Here is a 16,806-nt window from a genome sequence, read left to right as displayed (position 1 = left end):
TTGGTGGTGTGTGAAATGGGGCTTGGCCTTCTGTCCGAGTAAGCAGCCCTTGGAGAGGTTTGTGTTCCCTGGGTGAGAGTGACGTGTGGATGTACGGATGTGTGATGTGGGGGTGGAGGAGGGGGGTATCACACCGGGGGGGGGGGGGGGTATCACACCTTCCCCTCTAAGATCCAGCTGAAACTCTTCCTTTTGCCTATTCACCAGGCCTAGATTTAATCAGTGGAGCAGAGTGGGTAAGGTTAGGTGTGGATGTACGGATGGGATGTGTGATGTGGGGGTGTGGGAGGGGTATCACACCTTCCCCTATAAGATCCAGATGAAACTCTTCCTTTTGCCTATTCACCAGGCCTAGATTTAATCAGTGGCGCAGAGTGGATGAGGTTAGGTCCATCCCTTCAGGGGCAGGCAAGATAGGCCGACACTTGCACCACTTGCAGCAGCTTCATTCACTCTGCTGAGGGGAACTTAAGTGACTGCCATATGTGTATTGCCCACAAGCTCCCCACTGGAGCTCAGCTTCCTTCATGTAAAAGTTTCCAGTTATGACAAAGACTCAGTCGTCCTTTCATCAAAATAGGTTATTTAAAAGACATATTCACCAATACGGGGATCGCCGGTTCAAATCCCCGTGTTACCTCCGGCTTGGTCAGGCATCCCTACAGACACAATTGGCCGTGTCTGCGGGTGGGAAGCCAGATGTGGGTATGTGTCCTGGTGGCTGCACTAGCGCCTCCTCTGGTCTGTCGGGGCACCTGTTTGGGGGGAGGGGGAACTGGGGGGAGTAGCGCGATTCTCCCACGTGCTACGTCCCCCTGGTGAAACGCCTCACTGTCAGGTGAAAAGAAGCGGCTGGCGACTCCACATGTATCGGAGGAGGCATGTGGTAGTCTGCAGCCCTCCCCGGATCAGCAGAGGGGGCGGAGCAGCGACCGGGACGGCTCTGAAGAGTGGGGTGTTTGACCAAGTACAGTTGGGAGAAAAGGGGAGGGGAGGACATTCACAGAGACATATTCAGTAGGTTAATCCTGAATTGCTTGTCTTCGTATTATTCATGTTATTTTTCAGGAGCAATGTGCAACATCAATGTTGATGAATGTGCCATAAACCCCTGTCACAACGGCGGTACCTGCATAGATGGGATCAATAGCTTCACTTGCCTTTGTCCAGAGGGGTACAATGATGCTACCTGTCTGTCCCAGGTGGACGAGTGTGGCAGCAACCCCTGTATCCATGGTCGGTGTCATGATCTCATCAACGGGTGAGCACAGATCTTTTTTTCAACCACAAGAACTGGCGTGAGTAGCAAACAACCGCAGCACTGACCTTTCATTTCATCTCTGCTGAAGATACAAATGCTTCTGTGACTCTGGCTGGAGTGGCCCTAACTGTGACATCAACAACAACGAGTGTGAGTCCAACCCATGTATGAACGGGGGAACCTGCAAGGACATGACTAGCGGATACCACTGCACCTGCCGAGCTGGCTTTAGTGGTCAGTTAAAACCCCGTTTTCTGCAGTGTTTGGCTTTGTTTACATGTTTCCTGCGCCCCTTTTCCCTCCCTCTCTCTCTCTCTTGAATGCTTATCTCATTGAGTTTGGTGTGGGTTTTGTGGGCCGATATCAAAATGTGTGAGTCTAACTGTTGAAGTATGATCTCTAATCCCGGCACTGTAGGACCTAACTGCCAAACTAACATCAACGAGTGTGCATCAAACCCCTGCCTCAACCAGGGCACCTGCATCGATGATGTGGCTGGATACAAGTGCAACTGCTTACTGCCTTACACTGGTACGATGTCCAGCTGCTTTTCTGTCAGACTTTATATAGATTCTTTTATAGCTGACCAAAGGATCAGATTATACCCTGGGTATCAATTTAAGCAGCTGCTGAGTCAGGTAAATGCTTATTCAAAACAGAAAATGCAAACATTTTCCAGGCAAAAGCTTATCCCACCTAATGTTATTTGAGAAAACATCAGGCTACCTAATAACCACTAACAGGGGTGTTTGTTTCAGTTCTATGTGGAAAGATCCACCCATCTGCTGTGCAGGGATAACAGTACGTGTGTTTTCAAATAACATGTCATGGTGGCTAATGGGGGGCTGGGAGCTGGTGTCTACTCCGAGTGCCATTCCCTGCTCAGCCACGTCCTGTTTCCTTTCTGTGATCGCACAATAGCAGGAAACCGGAAAGCACTTCCTGCTTGGCCAGGTTGTCGTGGAAACAGATAAGGAAGTGCGGCGGAAACTGGGCTTGAAAGATTGAGTCGAAACCTGTAGAGGGAACTGGAGAGAAAGAGAAAAAAAAAGATTTGATGTAGCATTGCTTAGCTGTAGTTTTTAGTTGTGGTTTGGAGTGTGACTGACAATGAAACCACTCTGCTGCACAATGAAAATGCCATGTTGCATTGCAACAGGAGCAGATACTGATTTGTTTCTTTTGTTTTCATACTAGATGAAAACTGTGAGACTCTGCTGGCCCCCTGCAACTCCAGACCCTGTAAGAAAAGAGGAGTTTGTAAGGAGTCTGAAGACTACCAAAGCTTCTCCTGCATTTGCCCCGAAGGATGGCAAGGTATCCATTCATCCATCCCACCATCCATAAATCTTTTCAGCCATCCATTCATCCTCCCGTTCTTCAATCTGCACAGTTATTTAAAGGCTAATGTAACTCACTGTACTTCCCTTATATCTGTCTCTACCTTAAGGTCAGACATGCGAGATAGATATCAACGAATGTGTGAAGAGCCCGTGCCTTAATGGTGCCACTTGCAATAACACTGTGGGCAGCTACCAGTGCAAGTGCCAGCCAGGCTACACAGGCCAGAAGTGTGAGACAAACGTCGATGACTGCAAGCCAAGTAAGGGGAAGATCTGCGTTCATTTCTTTTACTGACTTTGTTTAACTTTGATTCACTGTCTACATGAATGTATCTCCCTTCCTTTTTGTGTTTCAGACCCTTGCAGTAATGGCGGTCTGTGCCGGGATGGCGTCGACAGTTTTGTGTGTACTTGCCTGCCGGGTTTCCGTGGGGTCAGGTGTGAGCAAGACATCAACGAGTGTGAGAGTAACCCCTGTAAGAATGGGGCAAACTGCACCGACTGTGTTAACAGTTACACTTGCACGTGTACGCCGGGTTTCGGTGGCATCAACTGTGAGATCAACACCAACGATTGCACAGAGAGGTAATGATGCCTGTCAGGGCAGTGGTTAATGTAGAATATAGTGAGGCAGATAAATATTGATAATATTGTTACTGATCTTGTTATTGATATAATATTGTTATTGATATTGTTTTATTGTTTTGAATTAATAAATGGTTTGTGTCTCCTCAGCTCTTGCTTCAATGGAGGCACATGTGTGGATGGTATCAATGCCTTCACCTGCCTGTGCCTGCCTGGTTTCACTGGCAGCTACTGCCAGCATGATATCAACGAGTGTGACTCCAAACCATGCTTCAATGGAGGCACCTGCCTGGACAGCTACGGGACCTACAAGTGTACCTGTCCTCATGGCTACACAGGAGTAAACTGCCAGGTAATTATTTTTATTGCCAATAGTGGTCTAGTTACACAATGTGGCTTGCTGGCCACAATATTGATATTTGTCCACAATAAGAAAGTTTCATTCTCTGGAGTTTTATGAAACTTGTTGTTGTGTCAAAGAAGGGTGAATCAGTTCATCTGGATACAACGTTTATTGACAGATATGTTTCATCACTCAACTAATGGACATCTTCAGTCTAAACTGACTGCAGGTATTCCACCCCTTATAAACACTTCAGTTGCATAAAGACCGAAACCAACAACCAGTTCATATGCAAATACACTTGTGACCCATCAACTTGAGTTTCGATGGCCATGTGTACTATTCACAGAGGATTTGGGAAAATATGCATTCACAGCCTTGTACAATGGTGACAGATGCATAGCGACCGAAACCAACGACCAGTTTCATGTGCAAATATGGGTTTTGACCATTAACTAGGTCACAGTTTTAATGATCACACCCATATTTGCACATGAAACTGGTCGTTGGTTTCGGCCATTATACGTCTATCACTATCTTACAATGCTGTGATTGCAACCATTCCCAAATCCTATGTGACTACTTCACATGGCCATTGAAACTCTAGTTAATGGTCACACCCATATTTGCATATGAAACTGGCTGTTGGTTTTGGTCGTTATGCCGCTGTATTGTTTATAAGGGTGGGGATACCTGAAGTCAGTTTAGACTGAAGATGTCCCTTAGTTGACTGATGAAACATATCTGTCAATAAATGTTGTATTCAGATGAACTGATTCAGCCTTTTCTCAGCTGGATTATTGAGCATGCATCAAGAAGTCTGTTGTTGTGTCTTGCATGAGTTTAATTGGACAGCTCAGAAAATGTTTTCTTTGTAAACCACTGCAGAACCTCGTTCGTTGGTGTGACTCATCTCCATGTAAGAATGGAGGATCATGCTGGCAGCAGGGGGCGTCCTATACCTGCCAGTGTCAGACTGGTTGGACAGGCCTTTACTGTGACATCCCCAGTGTGTCCTGTGAGGTGGCAGCCAAACAGCAAGGTACAACACAACCAATGCACATTTTGATCTGAATGTTCTTTATTTTGAAAAAGGAGAACTTTTTTTTCCATTGTGTTTTACAAAATGTATCATCTCTCCATCAACTCTTAACTTAAATCTTTTTTTCTCAGGTGTGGAGGTTTCTCACCTGTGCAGGAATTCAGGACAGTGCCTGGATGCAGGAAACACACATTATTGCCGCTGCCAGGCTGGATATACAGGGAGTTACTGCCAAGAACAAGTGGATGAGTGCTCTCCTAATCCCTGCCAGAATGGAGCCACCTGTACTGACTATCTGGGAGGCTACACTTGTGAGGTATTGGCATTTAAATTTGATTTCATAGGGGCATCTGGGTAGTGTAGCGGTCTAGTCCGTTGCCTACCAACACGGGGATCGGCGGTTTGAATCCCCATGTTACCTATGGCTTGGTTGGGTGTCCATACAGACACAATTGGCTATGTCTGTCGGTGGGAAGCCGGCCGTGGGTATGTGTCTTGGTCACTGCACTAGCGCCTACTCTGGTCAGTCGAGGCACCTGTTCAGGGGGGAGGGGGAACTGGGGGGGGGGTAGCATGATCCTCCCACACGCTACGTCCCCCTGGCAAAACTCCTCACTGTCAGATAAAAAGAAATGACTGGCAACTCCACATGTCTCGGAGGAACCATGTGGTAGTGTGCAGCCCTCCCCAGCTCGGCAGAGGGGCTGGAGCAGCGACCGGGATGGCTCATAAGAGTGGAGTAATTTGCTGGATACAATTGAGAAAAAGAGGGGAAATTCCAATCAATCAATCAATCAATCAATCAACCAATAAATAAAAATTTTGGTTTCATTTCCGAGCAAATCTATTTAAGTCACTTGGCACGTTCTAAACATATATGGATAAATGGGCTTTACAGAGCCATAATTTTGGAAGGTGCTTCCAAAATAATGAGATTGTTCATTTGCTAAGAATGGCAAAGACAGTATGATTGGCTGATATTGGCATAGTGTTTAGTTTGAAGAATTTGTCTTTGTTGTCTGCTATTTTCGGGATAATATATTCATTGATAATCTTAAAAAAAACAAACACTAATACACCGATGGACAATGAATGCACTCTGGACTAACACTGTTCTCTTTACCAGTGTGTCCCAGGCTACCATGGGGTGAACTGCTCTAAAGAGATCAATGAATGTCAGTCTCAGCCCTGCCAGAATGGGGGTACCTGCATTGACCTTATCAACACCTACAAATGCTCCTGCCCCAGAGGAACACAAGGTCTGTGCATGTGCCAAAAGTGCACACAAAAGATCACATGTACAAAAACATGGGATTAAAAATGCAAAAATCAGATCAACACCAAACCCCTCCTCATTTTGTGACTTTCAATCTCTTTTTTGTTACTCAGGGGTTCACTGTGAGATCAACCTCGATGACTGCAACCCTTCCACTGACCCACTGACCAATGAGCCCAAGTGCTTCAACAATGGCAAATGTTTGGACCGCATCGGAGGCTACCAATGCATGTGTCCTCCAGGTTATGTCGGGGAACGGTGTGAGGGTGACGTCAATGAGTGTCTGTCAGATCCTTGTGATCCCCGAGGGTCCTACAACTGTATTCAGCTCACCAACAGCTACCGCTGCGAGTGCCGTACTGGATATACAGGTACTGGATACACCAGAGCAACATAATGTGTCTGCAAGCTTATTATGAGAAATATAATACCATGTATTATTGCTCCCCAGGTCAGCGTTGTGACAAGGTGTTTGATGGCTGTAAAGGCAGGCCATGTCAAAATGGAGGAACGTGTGCTGTTGCCAGTAACACGCCTCATGGTTTCATCTGTAAATGCCCACCAGTAAGTAGAATATTAACTGTATGAAGAGTTCAAACCCTTGACCTTTTATGAAAGCATTTCATGGTGACATGAATAATAGCTGGAGTGCTTGACCGTAACCACTGTTTTCGTTTCTTTATCCAGGGATTCACCGGCTCTTCTTGCGAATATGACTCGCGCTCCTGTGGCAATCTGAACTGTAGGAACGGTGGTACCTGTGTGTCAGGACACTTAAGCCCGCGCTGCCTTTGTCCTGCAGACTTCACTGGACCTGACTGCCAGACCCCCACCGACAGCCCCTGCAACTCCAACCCCTGTTACAATGGGGGCACCTGTCAAATCATCCCAGATGCCCCTTTCTTCCACTGCAGTTGTCCCAGCAATTTCAATGGCCTTCTCTGCCATATCTTGGACTACTCCTTTCCTGGGGGGTTTGGCCGTGACATCACACCTCCTCCAGAAGTGGAGGTGAGCTGCGAGATTCCTCAGTGTGACGAGTGGGCAGGGAATCACATCTGTGACTCATTATGCAACAACCATGCCTGTGGCTGGGATGGGAGAGACTGCTCCCTCAATTTTGATGACCCATGGCAAAACTGCTCTGCAGCTTTGCAGTGCTGGCGATACTTCAATGACGGGAAATGTGATGAGCAGTGTAACAGCCCAGGGTGTCTCTATGATGGCTTTGACTGCCAGGGACAAGAGGGGCAGTGCAAGTAAGTTTTTGAAATACTTCTCAAAATGCAAATGAAAAAGTACAGCACAATTGTAATATGTGTATTGGCTGAGATGTTATTAATAATATTGATTAAAAAAAAACCTCCTTGCTTTGTCTCCCCAGCCCCCTGTATGACCAGTATTGTAAGGACCACTATGCAGATGGCCATTGTGACCAGGGCTGTAACAATGCAGAATGTGAGTGGGACGGTCTGGACTGTGCTAACAATATGCCCGAGAAGCTGGCAGAAGGACACCTAGTTCTGGTAGTCCACATACCACCAGAACAGCTTAAAAATGGTTCTTCGGCCTTCCTGCGAGAACTCAGCAGTGTTCTCCATACAAATGTGGTGTTTCGCCGCGATGCCAAAGGGGAACCCATGATCTTTCCATACTATGGCAGTGAACAGGAACTGGCCAAACACAATGTGAAGCGTTCTGCAGATGGCTGGCCCGAGTGGGCCGGCCAGGTGAAAGAGAGTGTGTCTGCCATGATCAGCCCACGAAGACGAAGAGAGTTGGACCCCCTGCAGATTAAAGGGTAGGTTCCACTTTGGATGCACCTGTGAAATGCCTTAATTTTCCCCATTTATGTTTCAAGTCAAGTCAGTTTTTACTGGCCAAGTATGCTCACATACAAGCAATTTGACTTGGTACGTTGCTCTCGATTACACGTGGCATATATAGTACATGTATATATGCCATGTGTAGTACATGTATATATGCGAGATAAGTGTAGATGATATTTAGTACATGTATATATATGCAAGATAAGTGTAGATGATATTTAAAGTTAGACATTAAAAGCTGAATATAATTATAAAACATAAATGTAGTCAGTTCAGAAGTAAAAATATAAGTATAAAAGTTGAAATATAAATATCAAAGTATGAGTGTAGATCCAAGTATGAGCAATATCAGAAGTGTGACAAAATAGGGGTGTGCTATTATTTAGGCTATGATAAGACCAGTTGTTTTTAGGCATGAAGCATGTTCTGTAGTTTTGCCCAGTAGTAAATAATATTGTGTTGGTCCTGTAAATAAAATTGCACAGATCATGTTTGTTACATAGATTATTTTTTTTACAAAGAAACATGGCTGTATAGCCCAGATATCCTAGAATCAGTTCATCTGGACACAAGGTTCAGTGGGAGAAACGTTTCATCACTCATCTAAGTGACTTCATCAGCCTCAGCTGTCTACAGGTACCCCCAACCTTATTAACATTACGGTTGCATAACGACTGAAACCGGCAATCGGTTTCATATCCACATGCCGTGACCATTAAGTAGAATTACGATGACCATGTATACTATTCACAGAGGATTGGGGAATAGCTGCAATCACAGCATTGTAAAATGGTGAAACATTGCTCCCACTACACTTTGTGTCCAGATGAACTGTTTCAACTTCCTAAGATTTCCTTACCCCGAATTATTGAGCATGCATCAAGACATGACTGTATAGCCAACTTTAAAATGAAGTCAACCTGTATTTGGAGTGCAGAGGTCTGAATTGAGGACTGACGTTTCCTCCCATCTTGGGCTTGCAGGTCTGTTGTGTATCTGGAGATTGACAACCGGCAGTGTTACCAGCAGTCCACCGAATGCTTTCAGAGTGCCACAGATGTAGCTGCATTTCTGGGAGCTCTGGCATCCAGTGGAAACCTCAATGTTCCCTATATAGAAGCAGTCACCTGTAAGTAACCTAGCTTCATCCCTGTCAATCATGTATTCTACCTGTAATATATCAACTGATTAATCAGCACAGCATGTTTGGCGTGGCGGCCAACTTATGCGACTCTATTGCTACTGTGACATATGAGTACAAAATGCATCTGATAAATAGTGGTACAGACTCTGGTGTCTGCTAAATGAGTGAGTAAATGTCCTGTGTAACCCATTCTGATTTTTCCCCATCTCCCCAGGTGTGAAACCCCCTCCCAACCCTCCAGACCTTTATCCCATGTATGTGGTGTTCCTGGGCTTGGCTGCTTTGGGCTTTGTCTGCCTCGGTGTCCTGGTGTCACGTAAACGGCGCCGTGAGCATGGCCAGCTCTGGTTTCCTGAGGGGTTCAAAGTGTCTGAGCCCAGCAAAAAGAAACGCAGAGAGCCTGTTGGAGAAGACTCTGTAGGACTGAAGTAAGTGTCAGATATTCTGGTTTATTTATATGTAAGCTGTCAGAGAATGAGTATAGCTACAAAGTTTTCCCCCATAAGAATTATGATTGTGTTTACACTAGTCTTGTGTGCAACCGATAGGAGGTATCTTAGTTATCCAAGTGTGTTATTTCTTGTTTTACCGGGACTTTGGTGTCTGATCCAACTTGTGTCGTGATTCATCAGGCCTATGAAAAACTCGGACATCAATCTTATGGATGACAATCAGAATGAATGGGGTGAGGAAGACCCAGACTCCAGACGCTTTAGGGTAAGACAAACTTTACGAGTTTCCTCTTTGCTGAATATCCTGTGCTTTACACAAGCAGCGATCCTTAACACATGCTTATGCTGGTGTTGAGTTTGGTATACAGAGGATGAAATAGGATATAATTTTGTTTTTATTTTTCAGTTTGAGGAGCAGGCTATGTTGGACTTGAGTGACCATACTGACCACAGGAAGTGGACACAGCAGCACCTGGATGCAGCTGACCTACGTATACCCTCCATTGCCCCTACCCCTCCTCAGGGGGAGATCGAGAATGACTGCATGGATGTCAATGTTAGAGGACCTGGTGTGTAAAACTCAATCTTTTCAATCACACATTTGCAGAAGAAAAGCTGTTGTTCTCTCCTGAAAGCAGCCTTCTCTCACTTGTATACATCCACTTTTGAAATATTGATCATGCATTAAAAGCCACAGCAGTGCAAAAAAATAAAAAAAATAAAAACAAAAACAAACAAACAGCTGTTCTTTTATGGTCGGACTAAATATTACAGAATTTTTCTAAATTAAATGTCAAGTATAAAATAAATAGTTTTAAAATTCACAGGTATCAGGGCATCAGAGTATAATCAATTACTACAGGAACCCACGAAAATTTTCCACCACTTTTGAAATTTGGACTTGAGGGGTGTCCGGGTGGCGTGGTGGTCTATTCTGTTGCTTACCAACACGGGGATCGCTGGTTCAAATCCCCATGTTACCTCCGGCTTGGTCGAGCATCCCTACAGATATTGGGTGGGGAGCCGGATGTGGGTATGTGTCCTGGTCGCTGAACTAGCGCCTCCTCTGTTTGGTCGAGGTGCCTGTTCGGAGGGGAGGGGGAACTGGGGGAATAGCGTGATCCTCCCACATGCTACGTCCCCCTGGCGAAACCCCTCACTGTCAGGTGAAAAGAAGCGGCTGGCGACTCCGCATGTATCGGAGGAGGCATGTGGTAGTCTGCAGCCCTCCCCGGATCGGCAGAGGGGGTGGAGCAGTGACCGGGACGGCTCGGAAGAGTAGGGTAATTGGCCAAGTACAATTGGGGAGAAAAAGGGGGGGACCCCCCCCCCTTGGACCCCCCCCTTGGAGTTGAACAGGCAATATCTTTCCCCTTCCTTTACGTTCAGTCAACTGTCAAATATGCTGTGGTGAACTCACGTGTGTGAACAATCAGTAGTTTGTGTTAAACATTAAATGCTGAATTAGTATAATGAGTATTTTTTTCAAGCAACTATGTTGCTACTGAGAAGAGGGTAAAGGTCATTTCACCATCTGAGTCATTCCTGTTATCACCCCCAGAATAAATTAACAAATCTATGTCACAGATTTCAAACAATGAAATGTTATCACTGTGTTTCATCAACACCGCCTGTATGGAGTTTGTCTTTATCAGTCATGACCCAGTGAACAACAGCCAACACACGAGTAGAAAGTCAGAGTGGTCTGACTTCTCTCTGTTTCTTTCAGATGGTTTTACTCCCTTGATGATTGCCTCCTGCAGTGGTGGAGGACTGGACACTGGCAACAGCGAAGAGGAGGAGGATCCCTCAGCAGAGATCATTTCCGACTTTATTTACCAGGGGGCCAACCTCCACAACCAGACAGACCGCACAGGCGAGACTGCCCTCCACCTGGCCGCCCGCTATGCTCGCTCCGATGCTGCCAAACGCCTTCTAGAGTCTAGCGCAGATGCTAATGTTCAGGACAACATGGGCCGTACCCCGCTTCATGCTGCCGTGGCTGCTGATGCACAGGGAGTGTTCCAGGTAATTACTAAAGGGATTTACTGCTACAGTCAACATCTGGAAAAATCTTTTAAAGGTAGTATTGAATCCACTTAGACATCACTGGTGTGTTGTATGTGAACCAAGGAACAAACGTCTGAGCTACCAACCTGTCAAATCTGTGATCTTGCAGATTTTGATTCGAAACCGTGCAACTGATCTTGATGCCCGCATGCATGATGGAACAACACCTCTTATTCTGGCTGCCAGACTGGCTGTCGAGGGCATGGTAGAAGAGCTTATCAACTGCCATGCTGATGCCAATGCTGTCGATGATTCTGGTAGGTTGGAGTTTTGACTTAACTTTGTCCGACCATATCATTCCCACAGACCATGCAAATTTTTTGCACGTAGAAATACCTCAAGCTCAAGAATGCGTTTGATGCAAATATTAACCCACCCCTCCTCACACTACTTTTCTCAATCTCCAGGTAAATCTGCTCTTCACTGGGCAGCAGCTGTCAACAATGTGGAGGCTGCTTTAGTGTTGTTGAAGAATGGTGCAAACAAAGACATGCAAAACAACAAGGTGCATAGAACGGTTGTCATACGAGTGCTGCTAGATCAGTATTTTCATCTTTTGATTCACATTAGTATGTTTAGCATAATAATAATTGCAAATTGTTTCAATTGGTTCTTTAGGAAGAGACGCCACTGTTCCTGGCAGCCCGAGAAGGAAGCTATGAGACAGCCAAAGTGCTGTTGGAGCATTTTGCCAACCGTGAGATCACCGACCATCTAGACCAGTTGCCCAGAGACATAGCCCAGGAGCGCATGCACCATGACATTGTACGCCTGCTGGATGAATACAATCTGGTGAGGAGTCCAGGGCTCCACAGTGCCCCCCTGAGCACCACCAGTCTCTCCCCTCCTCTCTGCTCCCCAAATGGCTATCTGGGCAGCCTGAAGCCTATGCTGTCTGTAAAGAAGGTTCGCAAACTCAGCTCGGGTGGAAAAGGGGGGAAGGATGGCAGCAAAGAGATAAGAGTGAAGAAGAAAAAGTCTCTCGATGGGAAGGGGAACCTGCTGGACACCTCAGCTGTCCTCTCCCCCGTTGATTCCCTGGAGTCGCCCCATGGCTACCTGTCTGATGTGTCCTCTCCTCCCATGACCTCACCTTTCCAACAGTCCCCACCCATGTCTCTCAATCACCTGCAGGGCAAGGGAGACTCTCATATGGGCCAGATTATGAATAAGGGCCAGGATATGGTCTGTATGTCTTTTGACCTTAATCCACCTCGTCTCTCCCACTTACCTGTGTCCAGCTCCAGCAGTCAAGGCACAACATCCATAGGTGGAACCGTGGCCCGGGGAGGCCAGTGTGATTGGGTGTCTAGGATGCACTCGGGTGTTGGACAGCAGGGAAGCTTCAGCCAGGGCCCGCCTATATCCCATAACATGATGGGCACTCTACATGGCGTCCCCACTGCAACCCTGTCCCAGATCATGGGCTACCAGAGTTTGCAGACCAGCCACCTTGGCACATCTCCACACATGATGCAGCAGCAAGGTCACACCCGGCAGCTCCAGCACCAGAACTCCAGCTCCACCACAGCCGGACAGCCTCTCAACCAGAGTCTCCTTAGCATGGAGTTGAGTGGGTCAGATATGCAGCAAAACAACGGCTCTGGTCGCACAATGACCATTCACACCATCATGCCCCAGGAGACGCAGATCCTTGGTGGCCAGTTTCTTACCCCTCCCTCGCAGCACAGCTATTCTGGCCCTATGGACAACACACCCAATCACCAGCTGCAGGTGCCTGACCACCCATTTCTTACTCCTTCCCCCGGCTCCCCTGACCAATGGTCTAGCTCGTCCCCACATTCCAACATGTCTGATTGGTCAGAGGGTATCTCCAGCCCACCCACAAGTATTCATTCTCAGATGAATCTCATCCCAGAGCAGTTTAAGTAAAGACACATGGATGGACCTACAGAAAAAAGATATACAAACTTTTCTACAAGACAAAGAGTAGCAAATGTGACTGAAGACTGAAGATAATCCTTTTTTTTAAGAGCAGTTTTTATACTAACGACAAGAACAGTTTTAGTTATTATGTATTTATTTATGTGCTTTTTGACATGGAATATAAAGAAGATGCTTTTATATTTATGGTTTTTATCTTTTTTGTGTATGGGGGAAGATTAGAAGCTGATCAACAGGGGTGTATATTAAAATGAGCCTCTTAGATGTGTAAACACTGGCTATTTATTTGTCTTTTGTTGCTGTATTCGTTGTAATTTCTATTTTTCAGAGGGGTTGCACCAGTCTTCATAAGTTTGAATATGGGAATACTTTATTTGTATTATGTTTGTACAAAGATTTTTTTTTCATCTTTTATAGATCGTTGTTAAAGTTTCAGTATTCATGGATTAGATTTGAACTTCCTTGGCCTTTTTCAATTGAAGCAGGTTGTGTTACTGATCTTCAACAAGTCTTATCACAAAGTCTATATATGAGGATGGATGATGAACTAGACGTTTGAAAGTATAGTGCATTCCCAGTGTTTTATATTCACAAAAATATTTGATGCCCCTTCCTCTCATTTGAATGGAAATGGGGCAAAGGAACAGAGGCTGAATTGGTTTTAGGTATTCACCACAGAGTTGGGACCAGATCACACACTCTTTCAATAAAGAGAATAAGACAAAATAAATAAAACCACAAAACAAACGTCCTGAGACACAATATGGCTTGATTTACAACTGCATTTACATTTAAGTGTCGCAGTGGTCAAGAAGTTGAAATTGTTACATATTCCAGAGTTTACAGTCATGCCTGCGTAATTTTGTTCTTCCTAAGACTAAAGCTGTAATTGAGATTTTCTGTAAAAGTGTCCTCTCGGTGGAGAAATCTGTTTTTGTGGGTCACATGGAGAAATCATTTAGTTTGATAAATGATATCACCTGCACTTGTGAGGGCTGCAGCAGGAGTCTATATGTCACGTTTTTCAACTAATCTACAGATTAAGAAAATGTGTTAAAACAAATGATGTAATTTAAAATTGATGTTCATACAAAGTTGTAGTTTGTAAAAGCATTTCTTGTTTTAAAATGCTTTGTAAAAAGTCCTCTTGATTCAATAAAAGGCAGTGTTAAACCTTTAGCCATTGGTTTCTGATACATTCGATATGTCTTCATTTTACTCCTGAGGGTTTTGCCCGTGCACCTGCTGCAGTTACGTCAAAGGCAAACGCAAAGTGGAAGGCGACACCTGGCGGTCGTTTCCCGGAAGTGATAAAAATGGGAACTTGTCTTTGTATCCCATTAATTTAAAATGAAATTATGTAATCTTAAACTGTTCACTGAGTGGCTCCTTATAGAGGCAAGCTGGATCACAGTGGAAGTTAAGTGGATGTTTTGATAAAGAAATCAGAATGGTGTCCATTCAGATCAGGCTCACCTACAATAGAAAGGTTAAGAGTGGAGATGATTTTGCTCATTTGACTGAAGACGACACAGTCAGCTAAAGTTTACGTAAAGATAGACAGATGGATATATTGTTTTATCAGCCACACGACCAAGGCCGGTGGAATTTGTTTTTGGTACACTTTAAACTGCAGCACAATACATACATGGACAACAACACACACTCCACATACTATCACGGACGATACAGTTACACGATCACAGAAATACACATATCAGGCATAACAGGTGAATGGTGGTATTTATGCCAATGGTGTGTGAGGAGGGGACTATATATTTCCCCCCCCCCTAGCTATTCAGAGTCCTGATAGCTAGGGGGAAAAACTGTTTGCGAAGCGTTTAAGTCTTAGTGCACAGTAACCTGTAGCGCCTCCCTGAGGGAACGAGCTGGAAGAGGTGATGAGCAGGATGTGAGGGGTCGGAGATGATCCTCTTTGCTCGCTTTACAGTCCGGTTAGTATGTAGAGATTCAACTGAGGGGAATGGGTTGCCTATAATTTTGTATGCCTTGTTGACAATCCGCTGCAGCTTTTCTGTGTACTCGGTCATGGCTGAGTAAAATAGAACGAGCAGTTGATGTTTGATCTGGTATTTTTTAAGCTGCCTAAGAAAGTAAAGTCTTTGTTGAGCTTTTGCAGTGATATGTTCAGTGATAATTTTCCATTTCAGGTTATTGCTGATGTATGTTCCAAGGAATTTAAAAGAGTCGGTGGTGGTGATGGGGTCTCCGTTCATTTGTATGGTTGTTTTAGGATTCGTCATGCATCGGAAGTCAATAAAGAGTTCTTGGGTTTTGGCTGTATTAAGCAGAAGATTGTTGTTTGTGCACCAAGTGACAGCTTGGTCTACTTCAGTACGGTACTGGGTTTCATCATTGTTGGCGATGAGGCCTACAATGGTTGTGTCGTCTGCGTATTTTATTATTTTCACAGCGCTATCCATGGATGTAAAGTGGGTGGCGTAAAGTGAGAAGAACCGGGGGAGAGAACACAGCACTGACGAGCACCTGTACTGAGGGTAAGAGGTGTGAGGTGTGAGGTTAGGTTATTAACCTTCACCCTCTGTGGCCTGTTCCACAGGAAGCTCCGAATCCAGTGGCATATGGCTGAGGGAGCTTGGTCTGCTGTGTCCATTGGGCCCAAGGACCACGGCCCTGACCGGATCTCCGCCGGAAGAGGAAACACTGAGGGCCATCTGACAGGATGCCGAAGAGGGGTAGGCTAAGCTAACTGCTAGCCCATGCAGACTGGCAGTTCAGACAGTCATCCTGGCTAGCGTTCGTTGTCCTGGACAATAATTTGATTTTTTTTTAGTTAGTTATGTGTTAGTTTGGATATATGTGTTCTTGTAGTTTTTGTCTTTGTGTTGCACTGCTGTGGGCAGGGAAAAACGATGTTTTGTTTCATCTCATGTACGCAAGTGCATGAAATGAAATGACAAAGGGTTTCTGATTTCTAAAATGTTTCGAGGGTGTCTCCCCGCCTGCCGCCCAATGACTGCTGGGATAGGCTCCAGCATCCCCGCGACCCTGGATAAGGATAAACGGTTTGGATAATGGATGGATGGATGGATGGATGGACTGCCCATACATTAAGATCAGTGAAGGCACATATACGCTAAGGAAATCTCATCCGTACTTTCGGCAGATCCAGGGTCAGCTGTTAATTTCTGGCTTTGAATGGTGTGATTTTGTTGTCTACACACAGGAAGACATGTTCATTCAGAGGATTCCCAGAGACAAAGAAATCGCAGCCACAATCAACGAAAAAAAAAAAGACTATGTCCTTTTTTATTTTTACCTCTATGCTTCCCTGCAATAGAGAACTGCTCTGCACGCTGCCTTACTCGGCTCAGTTTGTTACAGGGATAGTCAGTGGTAGTGTGTATAATGTAATACTGTGTGTTTAAATGTGTATCTGTAATTTTCTGTAGTGCACTAATATTTGTGGTTAAAGTGTACTGAAACGGCAGATCATAAGTTTGAATTAAAAAAAGTTATAAATGCAGTTGCAAGAGCAATACTTTCCTCATATTTTCAGATGTCTGATTAGAAA

General features: G+C 45.1%; 1 protein-coding gene across 1 annotated transcript in view; it reads left to right on the top strand.

Moving 5' to 3' along the window:
- LOC130121560 (neurogenic locus notch homolog protein 1-like) overlaps window positions 1-14,422 on the top strand; it is a 26,989-nt gene extending 12,567 nt beyond the window's left edge. Inside the window, exons 12-33 of the mRNA XM_056290408.1 lie at window positions 1,069-1,261; window positions 1,350-1,495; window positions 1,679-1,792; window positions 2,459-2,578; window positions 2,712-2,864; window positions 2,961-3,189; window positions 3,340-3,541; window positions 4,421-4,574; window positions 4,706-4,890; window positions 5,701-5,833; window positions 5,964-6,221; window positions 6,302-6,414; window positions 6,538-7,109; window positions 7,235-7,651; window positions 8,663-8,808; window positions 9,038-9,251; window positions 9,456-9,540; window positions 9,682-9,844; window positions 11,005-11,303; window positions 11,455-11,602; window positions 11,753-11,850; window positions 11,964-14,422. Coding sequence (XP_056146383.1) covers window positions 1,069-1,261; window positions 1,350-1,495; window positions 1,679-1,792; window positions 2,459-2,578; window positions 2,712-2,864; window positions 2,961-3,189; window positions 3,340-3,541; window positions 4,421-4,574; window positions 4,706-4,890; window positions 5,701-5,833; window positions 5,964-6,221; window positions 6,302-6,414; window positions 6,538-7,109; window positions 7,235-7,651; window positions 8,663-8,808; window positions 9,038-9,251; window positions 9,456-9,540; window positions 9,682-9,844; window positions 11,005-11,303; window positions 11,455-11,602; window positions 11,753-11,850; window positions 11,964-13,238 — 5,417 coding nt within the window. The 3' untranslated portion in view covers window positions 13,239-14,422. The remainder of the gene's footprint in view (window positions 1-1,068; window positions 1,262-1,349; window positions 1,496-1,678; window positions 1,793-2,458; window positions 2,579-2,711; window positions 2,865-2,960; window positions 3,190-3,339; window positions 3,542-4,420; window positions 4,575-4,705; window positions 4,891-5,700; window positions 5,834-5,963; window positions 6,222-6,301; window positions 6,415-6,537; window positions 7,110-7,234; window positions 7,652-8,662; window positions 8,809-9,037; window positions 9,252-9,455; window positions 9,541-9,681; window positions 9,845-11,004; window positions 11,304-11,454; window positions 11,603-11,752; window positions 11,851-11,963) is intronic.
- Window positions 14,423-16,806: the final 2,384 nt, after the last annotated feature.

The sequence above is a fragment of the Lampris incognitus genome, chromosome 12, assembly GCF_029633865.1.
Source record: "Lampris incognitus isolate fLamInc1 chromosome 12, fLamInc1.hap2, whole genome shotgun sequence".
Taxonomy (NCBI): Eukaryota; Metazoa; Chordata; class Actinopteri; order Lampriformes; family Lampridae; genus Lampris; species Lampris incognitus.
This window is presented reverse-complemented; position numbering and strand designations above follow the sequence as displayed.